This window comes from Nothobranchius furzeri, chromosome 2 (assembly GCF_043380555.1).
Source record: "Nothobranchius furzeri strain GRZ-AD chromosome 2, NfurGRZ-RIMD1, whole genome shotgun sequence".
Taxonomy (NCBI): Eukaryota; Metazoa; Chordata; class Actinopteri; order Cyprinodontiformes; family Nothobranchiidae; genus Nothobranchius; species Nothobranchius furzeri.
The window spans coordinates 12,984,722-13,000,732 of record NC_091742.1 but is presented as its reverse complement, the minus strand read 5'-3'; the positions used below and the strand labels follow the sequence as shown (position 1 = coordinate 13,000,732).

The 16,011-nt window shown below is 44.2% G+C and overlaps 1 protein-coding gene across 8 annotated transcripts in view; it reads right to left on the bottom strand.

Moving 5' to 3' along the window:
- Nucleotides 1-1,497: 1,497 nt before the first annotated feature.
- The window catches only part of max (myc associated factor X), a 39,909-nt gene continuing 25,395 nt past the window's right edge, over nucleotides 1,498-16,011 (bottom strand). For all 8 annotated transcript variants that reach the window (XM_054748884.2, XM_054748885.2, XM_054748886.2 and 5 more), the window contains one exon: nucleotides 1,498-1,907. In XM_054748884.2, coding sequence (XP_054604859.1) covers nucleotides 1,720-1,907 — 188 coding nt within the window. In that variant the 3' untranslated portion in view covers nucleotides 1,498-1,719. The remainder of the gene's footprint in view (nucleotides 1,908-16,011) is intronic.

Here is a 16,011-nt window from a genome sequence, read left to right as displayed (position 1 = left end):
AATGAGTTTCGTTTATGCCGATTGTATTAAAGTCCAAATGGCAAATGCTACTGTACCACTCCGCTGATTGGCCGCAACTCGCCAGCTGCTCACGTGCAGAAGCCAGCGCTCGCTTAGTGACGTTACCTAAAGTTACAGTAAAATTAGTGACAAAAATGTCCTTCAAGATTTACTGAAAGTCATTTAAGGTTTTACTTAAAATAGAATAACAGGCAACATGTTGCTGATCTGTGGTACAGCTTTAGCAACATGCTCTTGCGAGATTTGTGGAGTCCCACGGGATCCCAGCACGTTTCAAATAGCTGTAATTTCTATAGAAATTATGTACTTTTAAAGGCAAAAACTACTAAATATTTTAATCCAGAAACAATCTAGTTTTCTCTTGAGTTTAAAAAACTTTTTTTCATTCTTTTGCTCAAGGAGTCAGTGACCACAAGCAACACAAAAAAGGATAAAATAGTTTATTTTATAGTCTCATAGTAAATGTAGGCCTCAACTTGCAAGACAATTGTTGGCAGTATGTACAACATACTTGTAATTTCCATGGAATGGAACTGGACAAAGACCTACCGCACTAATTATATCCTAGCTGGAAATAAAATAAAAATATACATACACACACGTTTCCTAGAGATGCAAAAAAAAAAACTTGCATCTTTTTAAAAAATTATTTTTTGTTTATTTTTTCTTAGGGGGGGTTTCAACAATGTTGGTTTTCCTGTGTAGATCACGACTCACTGACAGGGACTGGTTACACCTCCTTGGTCTGGAGGCGCCAGCAGCTACTGCTCCACATTCAAGACTGAGAACAAAAACTACCGGTGACAAAATTGGCATTTTCTTCATAACTTAAGAGATTATTACAAAATGCATGAACACATTTTTTGAAATATTGAAAACATCCAATCAATTTCTTGTTTAATATATAAAAATGAGAAGCTTTACGTATTCAGCCACCTAAATCTTTCACTACTGAAGCTAAAGGACAAAATACGATACAAATTTAGGAATGTTCTCCTTCGAAACATCAATTTCAACAAAACAACTCATGACTTTATACATAATCTTATGTTACGCGTGTCTGGCAGAAAACATCTGCACTCCAGTGGACCTGAGGTGGGAATTACATCTCCTCAAAGCATCTTCACATTCATTAGTGGGGGGAAAAAAGGGGAGCTACGAATTCACTTTAAAATGGTAAACCTTTCCAGTACAATTAATCTAGGTGTGTGTGTGTAAATTCTAAACAGTTTATTTATTTAAGAACAAAAATTAACAAAATAATATTTAATAAAGCAGTGCTTGGAAGAGTACACCTGGCTCCGCCTTCTGCCCCAATAACCACCCCGTGGGGGGAGGAGTTTACCAAGTGTACAAAAACCATCAAGTCTTTAAGTAGCCAAGCTGCCTTTTTATAAGTTTTGGATTGTTGTTGCTAAGAGACGGAGAAGGGGGGGGGGGGGTACTGATGATGGAAAGACACCAACTAGAGGGAGGAGGGCGGGGGATGCTGGGGAAACCTGAAGATTGATCCATCTTCCTCCCTGCTTGCTTCCTCTCTAGGAGAAAAGGTGATGGTGACGGCGGTGAGAGAGGGCGTTTTAGGAGACGAGAGGCTGTGGAAGGAGTGAGCTTAGAGAGCTTTGAAGGGTGAATCTCTCTCGCCCTTTCTTGTGCCCCACCGACCCGTTCTTAGAGGGGATTCAGCCAATCGGAGCTTTAGCTGGCCTCCAGGCGCAGCTTCTTCCTGGTGGGCGGGTCCTCCGTCTCTGACTCGGAGCTTGAATCAGAGCCGCCGTCAAACGCTGACACGGCGCTGCCTTTGGGGTTGGTGTACAGGCTGCTGTCAGACGACGAGTAGCTGGCCTGAAGCTGCGTGGAGCCCTTGACTTTCTCCAGAGCGCGAACTGGTGCGACAGAACACCAAACAAAGAGCGTCTTAAAACAATTGTCTGACATTACAGTAAAAACATTTTTTAAACCTGAAACTTTTAATTTCTGCATCTAAATAAAAATCTTAGTTTTCCTACATTCCTCTCACCTTTAGATGTGCTGTTGAAGGTAAAATATATTCTCCAGTCTCATTCGCTCTTTTTTTTTTTAAAACTAACCTGGTCTCTAGTGTAAACAATAGGGTTGGGCATCGTTTGATTTTTGAACGATTCCAATTCCAAGTTTCAATTCCAGTTCCTATCGATTCCCGATTCCAATTCTTTCAAGACATGACATGCTTTACATGAACCAGCTAACCACAGGTCCTACTTGATGAAATAATCTTAACTTCAACATGAATTTTAATTCTATCAACAACAACATCACCTTCATTTAGACAGAAACATGTTTTTGAGAAAAAAAGAAAAAGACTTGCAGCACAACCAGTGTGTTTGTTTCTGACCACAACCAAAGTGTGGAAGCAGCCTCTGGGATGAGAGGCTAAATGTCTCCAACACATCCAGAAACGTCCAGCTGTTTTCAGCTAAAACTCTCAGGATGATCATGTCCAGGACGACTGAGAACTACACCTCCATGCTGCAGCAGCGTTCAGTCAGAACAGGAAGTGAAACTTAAACGTAGCTGCTGTCAGTAACAATCTAACAGATTTTAAACATTAAAACTCAACAGAAATAGTTCAGAAAGGAAATTAAAATGTTCACAGCTTTGTGTGTGATTTATTATTATTATTATAAATATTATTATTATTATTATTTATTGTGGCAGAAGCCGGTGTGGTCCACCACAGAGAAAGCTGCTCTAGCATGATGACTTTAATTATTCTACAGGTTATTGTTCAGCCTTCTGACGCTCTCACACACACACACACACACACACACACACGAGTGTTGGTGAGCGGCTGCGTCTGACTGCTGACGCTCCGTGTGTGTATTATTTCTGCAGTGAGACAAACTCACCTCACACCGTCCAGAGTTTGTTCTTTAAGCTTCTATTAAATCCACCGTGTTGACGTATTTTAACAAGTTTTCTCTACGCTGCAGGAGTTAAAGTTTACATCATGGAGTAAAAGTTCGGCAGACACGTTTGTTTAGATTTGACTGCCGGTTGTGGGGAGGGAGGGGGGACTCTGTGCTGCACACAGACAGCTGGTGTGATCAGCTCTGGAAAGTGTTGATCGCAATTTGCAGATCATGTTTAATTTTCACGGAGATCGGCCGCAGATTCCTCTTCTGGTCAGCCTTCTAGGAATCGAAACTCGGAATCGAAAAAAAAAAAAACTTTGAACGATTCCGGGAAAAACGAACAGTTGGAACCGGTTCCAATCGATGCTCGATGCCCAACCCTAGTAAACAACAGTTTTTAATTCATTTCTGTGCAAAGAAAAGCTCTGGCGCTCCTGTTTCTGGGATTAGAAGTTAATCAGTGGAGTGTGGGGTGGGGGGAGATTACTCATGAATATTCATGATATGTAAACACCACGGCTCTGATTGGCTGACAGCTACACGAAACTCTCAGGATGTTGTAAAACTTTCTTGTGTAAAAATATGACAATTACAGGTTTCTGTTGCTGATACCGATAAGGTCGTGGTCAGCCGATTTTTGGTACCATCAATCAAATAAGTACAGACAGGTATTTTAGTAAAGCCAGGAAACTTAACGGAAGTTACGGTGTAACTATGGTTCTGTGAGTTCCTGGATAACTGCCAGTCACAGGGGTCACTGGGAACTTCTCGGGCAAGATGATCCCGGGAGACCCGAACGTAGCTATCGGCGCGTAATTTATAGACTCGCGACCAGGTGCGCTACGTGTCACGTGCGTGACTTTGTTTACATTTGTACTCGACCTGCGCAGAGCACGAGGAGATACATCCACTCTGTTTACTGCCACTCGCAGTCATCCAGGAACTCACAGAACTCCAGAGTTTTGGCTATAGCAGCTATGAGCGTAACTGAACTACGCATGGACGTCAAACACAAAATACTTCTATAAACGGGACACACTTCTTTCCTGCAAATACAATTTCACATGTGTTGCTAATACCTATGATCCTTCAAGGGATGTGCTCAAAGAGGAGTTCAACATTATGAATAAAATATAGTGTTTTATTTTACAAATACCATTATAAACACAAACTTACGTCTTAAGAAACATTATTTTAATAACGAAACTGCTAAATTCTTTCCAACAGTATAGATGTGTAGTGTATTTTGTCCGAGTGGGTTTGCCGTACTTTGACGTCATCGGCAGTCGAAGGACCCCGAGCCGATCTTGCACCCGAGCAGATCTTGTACCGACACCGGTATCTTTATGTTGTCCACCTCATTTGCATGCTCGTTAATAGTTGATGCGCTTTTCTGAAGCTTTTCTGAACACGGGCTGAGCCTGACTTTAAATTTGCTTTACTAAGGAGGTACATCTACCTAAAACCGATGGGTTATCTTCCTAAATTACCATCAACTCAAGACCTATTAATGAAAACCTGGATGGATTAAAGATTTGTTCATAGATTAACCGATTCTGGGTTTTAGGGCTTATACCAATTCCTGATGTTTTTGTACAGCATGTTATTAAAAACTCTGGAATGGCTCTGAGAGGACGAGTCCCGGATGATACTCCTGTTGTGTCGTTAACTTTTATACAAACTAGGGCTGCACGATATTAGGAAAACCTGCGATATGCGATAACAGTGATTAATATTGCGATGACTTTACTTGTGATAAATAAAAACTTAACTCAGGAACAAAAATAATCAAAAATTTAAAAAAATGACAAATCATAACAACGAGAAAAGCAAAAGATGTGAGGAAAAGGAAAAAGAAAATAAATTAAAGCTGCAAGCAGCGTCGTTCGGCCCTCGCAGCTCCGCGCCGCTCCGGCCTGGCCGGCAGCCCGGGGCACCAGGGCACGTCTGGCAGAACAGAAACGTCAACCACCCCGACACCAGAAACCGCAAATGGCCTCCTCGTCCGCACCTCACCCTGACTCAGCATCCCCTCTGAGCTCACCATTAAATTGAATTGTAAGGTTACGGCGTTACGCCAGAATTCGCCATGGCATCAAAGCCCCTCCCTATCTGGAAAGCTATCAGATCTGAATGGTCATTACAGCATCATGAAGACCGTGCATGACCTTAGTGTCATGTTGACTAAATTAGAGGGGACAAATATGGGCATTTCAGCATAAAACAATAGACTTCCTGTATTCAGGGGGCGGGGCTTAGGTGATGTCAGCTGTCCACATTGTCATTGTTTAAAGATATGGTCAATGATCACACAGACAAAGTTCGAAAAAGATCTGATCATGCACATGGGAGTTATTAAGTCAAGTAAAGTAATGGCGAAAGGTCAAAGTTTGAGACTTAGCCACGCCCACACCTTTCAACTTTTGAAAAATCCGACGGTTGAATTTTTTCTCCTATGTCTTAAGAGTAAATAGCAGAAGTTTGAAGGCGATTGGTGAAAAGGGCAACGGAGCATCACTCTCCAAACAACGTGTGCCAAAACAACTAAATCGCGTACTTGGACCAAAATGGCCGACTTCCTGTGCGACTTTGCACTTGGCTCCAAGAGACTTTTTTGTAGGTCCGGAGACACCTCATTAGTGTACCAAATTTCGTAATCCTCAGTCAAAGAATGGCTAGGGGCTGACAGTTTTAATGGTCCTAGGGGGCGCTATTTCAGAAAAATGGCCACGCCCACAAATTTTAGCTGTCCATTTCTATTGGGGGTCAGACTAGGATCACTCACAACAAATTTCGAGGTGATATCTCGATAACTTAAGAAATGAGAGGCAAACGTATTTCCATGGCGTGATGGCGATTTTCGCCATGCTCCCAAAGCCCCGCCTTTTTTCAAAACCTGCCAGTACTGGAGACAAAGTAACCTCAACTTGTCTACTGCTGTTTGCCACAGAATCCTGGTGTTTGGGTAAAAGGAGTCCAGTAGGGAGCTGTGAAAAAAAGAGTGGCGTGGCGACAGGTCAAAGTTTGAGGCTTAGCCACGCCCACATCTTTCAACTTTTGAAAAATCCGACGGTTGAATTTTTTCCCCTATGTCTTAAGAGTATATAGCAGAAGTTTGAAGGAGATTGGTGAAAAGGGCGACGGAGCATCACTCTCCAAACAACGTGTGCGAAAACCACTAAATCGCGCACTTGGACCAAAATGGCCGACTTCCTGTGCGACTTTGCGCTTGGCTCCAAGAGACTTTTTTGTAGGTCCTGAGACACCACATTAGTGTACCAAATTTCGTAATCCTCAGTCAAAGCATAGCTTGGGGCTATTAGTTTAAATGGTCCTAGGGGGCGCTATTTAAGAAAATAGGCCACGCCCACTAAATTCAGATATCTATGTCGCTTGGGGGTCAGACTAGGATCACGCACCAGAAGTTTCGTAGCAATATCACGATAACTGAAGAAATGAGAGGCAAACATACTTCCATGGCGTGATGGCGATTTTTGCCATGCTCCTGAAGCCCCGCCTTTTTTTGAAACCTGCCAGTACTGGATACCAAGTGACCTCAAGTTGTCTACTGCTGTTTGCCAGAGATTCCTGCTGATTGGGTAAAAGGAGTCCAGTAGGGAGCTGTGAAAAAATGAGTGGCGTGGCGACAGGTCAAAGTTTGAGGCTTAGCCACGCCCACACCGTTAAACTTTTGAAAAATCCGACGGTTGAATTTTTTCCTCTTTGTCTTAAGAGTATATAGCAGACGTTTCAAGGAGATTGGTGAAAAGGGCGACGGAGCATCACTCTCCAAACAAGGTGTGCGAAAACCAGTAAATCGCGTACTTGGACCAAAATGGCCGACTTCCTGTGCGACTTTGCACTTGGGTCCAAGAGACTTTTTTGTAGGTCCTGAGACACCACATTAGTGTACCAAATTTCGTAATCCTCAGTCAAAGCATGGCTTGGGGCTGACAGTTTTAATGGTCCTAGGGGGCGCTATTTCAGAAAATAGGCCACGCCCACCGGATGTTCACATCAGATCTTTTGGGGGGCCAGACTAGGATCACTCACAAGAAGTTTCGTGATGATATCTTTAGAAATGACGAAATGGGAGGCAAACGTAAGGCCACGGCGGTACGCCTGACTTCGCCGCGCCGCCACAGCCCCGCCCTCTGCCGAAAACTCACATAATGTGACACCAAGCAACCCCCACTTGTCTTGAGTTACCAGCTACAAATTTGTGGTGATTTAGTGAAATGGGGCAATTTGGGACCTTTCACAGTAAAACTTAACCTTTTTGGTCCTGAGGGGGCGGGGCTTGTGTGATGTCATCATGCGACCATTCAATTTACTTTGTGAGGTGATGACGAATGACCACAGAAAGTTTGGTAACTCTATTCCATTCAGTTATGAAGTTATAGCAATTTAAACATTTTTGGCGAGTAGTCAAACTTCGAGGCCTGGCCCCGCCCCTTCAGTATTTACGAAAAGTCAATTTTATTGTCTCATTTTGTTCGCCCATCTCTTCTGAGCAATTTTACAGAATTTTTGAGATGATCGTGCAAAAAATGATCGAGCAATCCAATCAGAAACGGACCCTAAAAACGGCCAAAACGGCAAAAAATCGCCATTTCAACCCAAAATGGCCGACTTCCTGTTTGATATTGACCATGCTTGCAAGAGACTTTTCTGTGCGGACTATTGAGTACTATAAGTGTACCAAATTTCATAACGGTACGATAAACTAAGCTTTATGGAGAGGGTTTTTTTTCATTTTCTAGGGGGCGCTGTTCAGCCAATTTCTTTGCGATTTTTTTGGGACCTTTAAAATATCAAATTTTTCACCAGGCCTGACAAGTATGCAAAATATTGTGAGTTTTGGGGTATGTTAAGGTCCCCAAAAAGCCATTCAAAGCGGCACCGGAATAATAAATAAAATTAAAGCTGCAAGCAGCGTCGTTCGGCCCTCGCAGCTCCGCGCCGCTCCGGCCTGGCCGGCAGCCCGGGGCACCAGGGCACGTCCGCAGAACACAAACGTCGACCACCCCAACACCAGAAACTGCTAACGGCCACCTTGTCCGCAACTCACCCTGACTCAGCATCCCCTTTGAGCCCACCATTATATTTTATGTCTCAACACTAGAGAATCCTCTATCTTTACCACACTGGTGGTGTGATGACAGTGACCAACTTTAATGCTATTCTGACCATGTTTTTTAAAGTTATCGAAGGATAACGTTATCTAGGTGGCGCTGTGACCAACTACAGAAAAGTCCCATTGAGGTCAGCTTTGGTGACATTATATAACATTCACCAACCGCTTGTGCCTCATTGGCTAAAGGGCATGATTGTTCATTGCCATATTCAGTTTCGGGCAAATCGGAGGCCGTTTGTGGAAGTTACAGTCAAATGTAAGGTCATGGCGTCACGCCAGCATTCACCATGGCATCAAAGCCCCTCCCTTTCTGGAAAGCTATCAGATCTGAATGGTCTTTAAAACATCATGAAGACACTGTATGACCTGAGTGTCATTTTCACTAAATTAGAGGGGACAAATATGGGCATTTCACCATAAAACAATAGACTTCCTGTTGTCAGGGGCGGGGCTTAGGTGATGTCAGCTGTCCACATTGTTGTTGTCTTGAGATGTGGTCAGTGATCACACAGACAAAGTTTGAATTAGATCTGATCATGCACATGGGAGTTAAGTCAAGTAATGTCATGGCGAAAGGTCAAAGTTTGAGGCTTAGCCACGCCCACACCTTTATACTTATTTAAAATCCGACGGTTGAATTTTTTCCCCTTTGACTTAAAAGTACATAGCATAAGTTTGAAGGTGATCGGTGTAAAGGGCAACGGGCCATCAATGTCCAAACAACGTGTGCGAAAACCACTAAATCGAGTACTTGGACCAAAATGGCCGACCTCCTGTGCGAAATTGCGCTTGGCTCCAAGAGACTTTTTTGTAGGTCCAGAGACCCTACATGAGTGTACCAATTTTCGTAATCCTCAGTCAAACCTTGTCTTGGGGCTGACAGTTTTAATGGTCCTAGGGGGCGCTATTTCAGAATATAGGCCACGCCCACAAATCTCAGATGCCCATTTCTATTGGGGTTCAGACTAGGATCACTCACCAGACATTTTGTGGCGATGTCACGATAATTGAAGAAATGAGAGGCAAACGTATTGCCATGGCGTGATGGCGAATTTCGCCATGCTCCCAAAGCCCCGCCTTTTTTCAAAACCTGCCAGTACTGTAGACCAAGTGACCTCAACTTGTCAGCTGCTATTTACCAGAGATTCCAGGTGATTGGGTAAAAGGAGTCCAATAGGGAGCTGTGAAAAAAAGAGTGGCGTGGCGAAAGGTCAAAGTTTGAGGCTTAGCCACGCCCACACCTTTATACTTATTTAAAATCCGACGGTTGAATTTTTTCCTCTATGTCTTAAGAGGATATAGCAGAAGTTTGAAGGTGATTGGTGAAAAGGGCGATGGAGCATCACTCTCCAAACAACGTGTGCGAAAACCACTAAATCGAGTACTTGGACCAAAATGGCCGACTTCCTGTGCGACTTTGCACTTGGCTCCAAGAGACTTTTTTGTAGGTCCTGAGACACCACATTAGTGGACCAAATTTCGTAATCCTCAGTCAAAGCATGGCTTGGGGCTGACAGTTTTAATGGTCCTAGGGGGCGCTAATTCAGAAAATAGGCCACGCCCACAAACTTAAACTGACCATTTCTATTGGGGGTCAGACTAGGATCACTCACAACAAATTTTGAGGTGATATCACGATAAATGAAGAAATGAGAGGCAAACGTATTTCCATGGCGTGATGGCGAATTTCGCTATGCTCCCAAAGCCCCGCCTTTTTTCAAAACCTTCCAGTACTGGAGACCAAGTGACCTCAACTTGCCTGCTGCTATTTACCAGAGATTCCTGGTGATTGGGTAAAAGGAGTCCAATAGGGAGCTGTGAAAAAAAGAGTGGCGTGGCGAAAGGTCAAAGTTTGAGGCTTAGCCACACCCACACCTTTATACTTATTTAAAATCCGACGGTTGAATTTTTTCCTCTATGTCTTAAGAGTAAATAGCAGAAGCTCGAAGGCGATTGGTGAAAAGGGCGACGGAGCATCACTCTCCAAACAACGTGTGTGAAAACCACTAAATCGCGCACTTGGACCAAAATGGCCGACTTCCTGTGCGACTTTGCACTTGGCTCCAAGAGACTTTTTTGTAGGTCCTGAGACACCACATTATTGTACCAAATTTCGTAATCCTCAGTCAAAGCATGGCTTGGGGCTGACAGTTTTAATGGTCCTAGGGGGCGCTAATACAGAAAATAGGCCACGCCCACAAACTTAAGCTGACCTTTTCTATTGGGGGTCAGACTAGGATCACTCACAACAATGGTCGAGGTGATATCACGATAAATGAAGAAATGAGAGGCAAACGTATATCCATGGCGTGATGGCGAATTTCGCCATGCTCCCAAAGCCCCGCCTTTTTTCAAAACCTTCCAGTACTGGAGACCAAGTGACCTCAACTTGCCTGCTGCTATTTACCAGAGATTCCTGGTGATTGGGTAAAAGGAGTCCAATAAGGAGCTGTGAAAAAAAGAGTGGCGTGGCGAAAGGTCAAAGTTTGAGGCTTAGCCACGCCCACACCTTTATACTTATTTAAAATCCGACGGTTGAATTTTTTCCTCTATGTCTTAAGACTATATAGCAGAAGTTTGAAAGTGATTGGTGAAAAGGGCGACGGAGTATCACTCTCCAAACAACGTGTGTGAAAACCACTAAATCGCGCACTTGGACCAAAATGGCCGACTTCCTGTGCGACTTTGCACTTGGCTCCAAGAGACTTTTTTGTAGGTCCTGAGACACCACATTAGTGTACCAAATTTCGTAATCCTCAGTCAAAGCATGGCTTGGGGCTGACAGTTTTAATGGTCCTAGGGGGCGCTATTTCAGAAAATTGGCCACGCCCACCGGATGTTCACGTCAGATTTTTTGGGGGGCCAGACTAGGATCACTCACAAGAAGTTTCGTGACGACATCTTTAGAAATAAAGAAATGGGAGGCAAACGTAAGGCCACGGCGGTACGCCTTACTTCGCCGCGCCGCCACAGCCCCGCCCTCTGCCGAAAACTCCCATAAAGTGACGCCAAGCAACCCCCACTTGCCTTGAATTACCAGCTCCAAATTTGTGGTGATTAAGTGAAATGGGGCAATTTGGGATCTTTCACAGTAAAACTTGACCTTTTTGGTCCTGAGGGGGCGGGGCTTGTGTGATGTCATCAACCGACCATTCAATTTACTTTGTGGGTCGATGACAAATGACCACAGAAAGTTTGGTAACTCTATTCCATTCAATTATGAAGTTATAGCAATTTAAATTTTTTTGGCGAGTAGTCAAACTTTGAGGCCTGGCTCCGCCCCTTCAACATATACGAAAACTCAGAATCCTTATCTCATTTTGTTCGCCCATCCCTTCTGAGCAATTTTACACAATTTTTGAGACGATCGTGCGAAAAATGATCGAGCAATCCAATCAGAGACGGACCCTAAAAACGGCAAAAACGGCAAAAAATTGCCATTTCAACCCAAAATGGCCGACTTCCTGTTTGATATTGACCATGGTTGCAAGAGACTTTTCTGTGCGGACTGTTGAGTACTACAAGTGTACCAAATTTCATAACTGTACGATAAACTAAGCTTTATGGAGAGGGTTTTTTTTCACTTTGTAGGGGGCGCTGTTCAGCCATTTTCTTTGCGATTTTTTTGGGAACTTTAAAATATCAAATTTTTCACCAGGCCTGACAAGTGTGCAAAATATTGTGAGTTTTGGGGTATGTTAAGGTCCCCAAAAAGCTGTTCAAAGGGGGCACGGAATAACAAAAAATAATAATAATCAGAGCAAAAACAAGAGGCCTTCGCAGCGCTTTCGCTGCTCGGGCCTAATTAAAGCTGCAAGCAGCGTCGTTCGGCCCTCGCAGCTCCGCGCCGCTCCGGTCTGCCGTCGCACCAGTGCACGTCTGACAGAACAGAAACGTCAACCACCCCGACACCAGAAACCGCGAATGGCCTCCTAGTCTGCACCTCACCCTGACTCAGCATCCCCTCTGAGCTCACCATTAAATTGAATATTAAGATTACGGCGTTACGCCAGAATTCGCCATGGCATCAAAGCCCCTCCCTTTCTGGAAAGCTATCAGATCTGAATGGTCATTACAGCATCATGAAGACAGTGCATGACCTTAGGGTCATGTTGACTAAATTAGAGGGGACAAATATGGGCATTTCAGCATAAAAAATAAATTCCTGTAGTCAGGGGGCGGGGCTTAGGTGATGTCAGCTGTCCACATTGTCATTGTTTACAGATATGGTCAATGATCACACAGACAAAGTTCGAAAAAGATCTGATCATGCACATGGGAGTTATTAAGTCAAGTAAAGTAATGGCGAAAGGTCAACGTTTGAGGCTTAGCCACGCCCACACCTTTCAACTTTTGAAAAATCCGACGGTTGAATTTTTTCCCCTATGTCTTAAGAGTGTATTGCAGAAGTTTGAAGGTGATTGGTGAAAAGGGCGACGGAGCATCACTCTCCAAACAATGTGTGCGAAAACCACTAAATCACGTACTTGCACCAAAATGGCCGACTTCCTGTGCGACTTTACGCTTGGCTCCAAGAGACTTTTTTGTAGGTCCTGAGACCCCACATTAGTGTACCAAATTTCGTAATCCTCAGTCAAAGCATGGCTTGGGGCTGAAAGTTTTAATGGCTCTAGGGGGCGCTATTTAAGAATATAGGCCACGCCCACAAACTTCAGCTGTCTATTTCTCTTGGAGCTCAGACTAGGATCACTCACCAGAAGTTTCGTAGCAATATCACGATAACTGAAGAAATGAGACAAACGTATTTCCATGGCGTGATGGCGATTTTCGCCATGGTCCCAAAGCCCCGCCTTTTTTCAAAACCTGCCAGTACTGGAGACCAAGTAACCTCAACTTGTCTACTGCTGTTTGCCACAGAATCCTGGTGATTGGGTAAAAGGAGTCCAGTAGGGAGCTGTGAAAAAAAGAGTAGCGTGGCGACAGGTCAAAGTTTGAGGCTTAGCCACGCCCACACCTTTCAACTTTTGAAAAATCCGACGGTTAAATTTTTTCCCCTATGTCTTAAGGGTATATAGCAGAAGTTTGAAGGAGATTGGTGAAAAGGGCGACGGAGCATCACTCTCCAAACAACGTGTGCGAAAACCACTAAATCGCGTACTTGATCCAAAATGGCCGACTTCCTGTGCGACTTTGAACTTGACTCCAAGAGACTTTTTTGTAGGTCCTGAGACACCACATTAGTGTACCAAATTTCGTAATCCTCAGTCAAAGCATGGCTTGGGGCTAATAGTTTAAATGGTCCTAGGGGGCGCTATTTCAAAACATAGGCCACGCCCACAAAATTCAGCTGTCTATTTCTCTTGGAGCTCAGACTAGGATCACTCACCAGAAGTTTCGTAGCAATATCACGATAACTGAAGAAATGAGAGACAAACGTATTTCCATGGCGTGATGGCGATTTTCGCCATGGTCCCAAAGCCCCGCCTTTTTTCAAAACCTGCCAGTACTGGAGACCAAGTAACCTCAACTTGTCTACTGCTGTTTGCCACAGAATCCTGGTGATTGGGTAAAAGGAGTCCAGTAGGGAGCTGTGAAAAAAAGAGTAGCGTGGCGACAGGTCAAAGTTTGAGGCTTAGCCACGCCCACACCTTTCAACTTTTGAAAAATCCGACGGTTGAATTTTTTCCCCTATGTCTTAAGGGTATATAGCAGAAGTTTGAAGGAGATTGGTGAAAAGGGCGACGGAGCATCACTCTCCAAACAACGTGTGCGAAAACCACTAAATCGCGTACTTGATCCAAAATGGCCGACTTCCTGTGCGACTTTGAACTTGACTCCAAGAGACTTTTTTGTAGGTCCTGAGACACCACATTAGTGTACCAAATTTCGTAATCCTCAGTCAAAGCATGGCTTGGGGCTAATAGTTTTAATGGTCCTAGGGGGCGCTATTTCAGAAAATAGGCCACGCCCACCAGATGTTCACATCAGATCTTTTGGGGGGCCGGACTAGGATCACTCACAAGAAGTTTCGTGACGATATCTTTGGAAATGACGAAATGGGAGGCAAACGTAAGGCCAAGGCGGTACGCCTGAATTCGCCGCGCCACCACAGCCCCGCCCTCTGCCGAAAACTCCCATAAAGTGACGCCAAGCAACCCCCACTTGTCTTGAGTTACCAGCTACAAATTTGTGGTGATTAAGTGAAATGGGGCAATTTGGGACCTTTCACAGTAAAACTTGATCTTTTTGGTCCTGAGGGGGCGGGGCTTGTGTGATGTCATCATCCGACCTTTCAATTTACTTTGTGGGTGGATGACGAATGACCACAGAAAGTTTGGTAACTCTATTCCATTCAGTTATGAAGTTATAGCAATTTAAATATTTTTGGCGAGTAGTCAAACTTCGAGGCCTGGCTCCGCCCCTTCAACATATACGAAAACTCAGAATCCTTATCTCATTTTGTTCGCCCATCCCTTCTGAGCAATTTTACACAATTTTTGAGACGATCGTGCGAAAAATGATCGAGCAATCCAATCAGAAACGGACCCTAAAAACGGCAAAAACGGCAAAAAATCGCCATTTCAACCCAAAATGGCCGACTTCCTGTTTGATATTGACCATGGTTGCAAGAGACTTTTCTGTGCGGACTGTTGAGTACTACAAGTGTACCAAATTTCATAACTGTACGATAAACTAAGCTTTATGGAGAGGGTTTTTTTTCACTTTGTAGGGGGCGCTGTTCAGCCATTTTCTTTGCGATTTTTTTGGGACCTTTAAAATATCAAATTTTTCACCAGGCCTGACAAGTGTGCAAAATATTGTGAGTTTTGGGGTATGTTAAGGTCCCCAAAAAGCTGTTCAAAGGGGGCACGGAATAACAAAAAATAATAATAATCAGAGCAAAAACAAGAGGCCTTCGCAGCGCTTTCGCTGCTCGGGCCTAAAAAATAATTAAAGCTGCAAGCAGCGTCGTTCGGCCCTCGCAGCGAAGCTGCTCGCCCTCCTTCCGCAACCCCTCCGCTCCATCCGCGACGCTCTCCAAACCCAGCTCCGCGCTTCTCCATCCTGGCCGGCAGCCGGGGGCACCAGAGCATGTCTGGCAGAACAGAAAGTCAACCACCCCGACACCAGAAACCGTGAACGGCCTTCGCGTCCACACCTCACCCTGACTCAGCATCCCCTCTGAGCCCACCATTACACGTCTCACCACTAGGAGATTCTCTATCTTTACCACACTGGTGATGTGATGTTCAGTCTCGAGCATATCGAAGGCTGTTTGTGGAAGTTACAGTCAAACGTAAGGTCACAGCGTCACGCCAGAAATCGCCATGGCATAAAAGCCACCCCTTTCTGAAAAGGTATCAGATCTGAATGGTCATTACAACATCATGAAGACAGTGCATGACCTTAGTGTCATCTTGACTAAATTAGAGGGGACAAATATGGACATTTCACCATAAAACAGTAGACTTCCTGTAGTCATGGGGCGGGCTTAGGTGATGTCAGCTGTCCACATTGTCACTGTCTTCAGATGGGGTCAGTGATCACACAGACAAAATTTGAAATTGATCTGATCATGCACATGGGAGTTATTAAGTCAAGTAACATAATGGTGACTGGTCAAAGTTTGAGGCTTAGCCACGCCCACACCTTTATACTTATTTAAAATCCAACGGTTGAATTTTTTCCTCTATGTCTTAAGAGTATATAGCAGGAGTTTGAAGGTGATCGGTGGAAAGGACGACGAGACATCATTCTCCTAATAACGTGTGCGAAAACCACTAAATCGAGTACTTGGACAAAAATGGCCGACCTCCTGTGCGACATTGTACTTGGCTCCAAGAGACTTTTTTGTAGGTCTTGAGACACTACATTAGTGTGCCAAATTTCGTGATCCTCAGTCAAAGCATGGCTTGGGGCTGATAGTTTTAATGGTCCTAGGGGGGCGCTATTTCAGAAAAAAGGCCACGCCCACAAACTTCAGCTGTCCAATTCTAT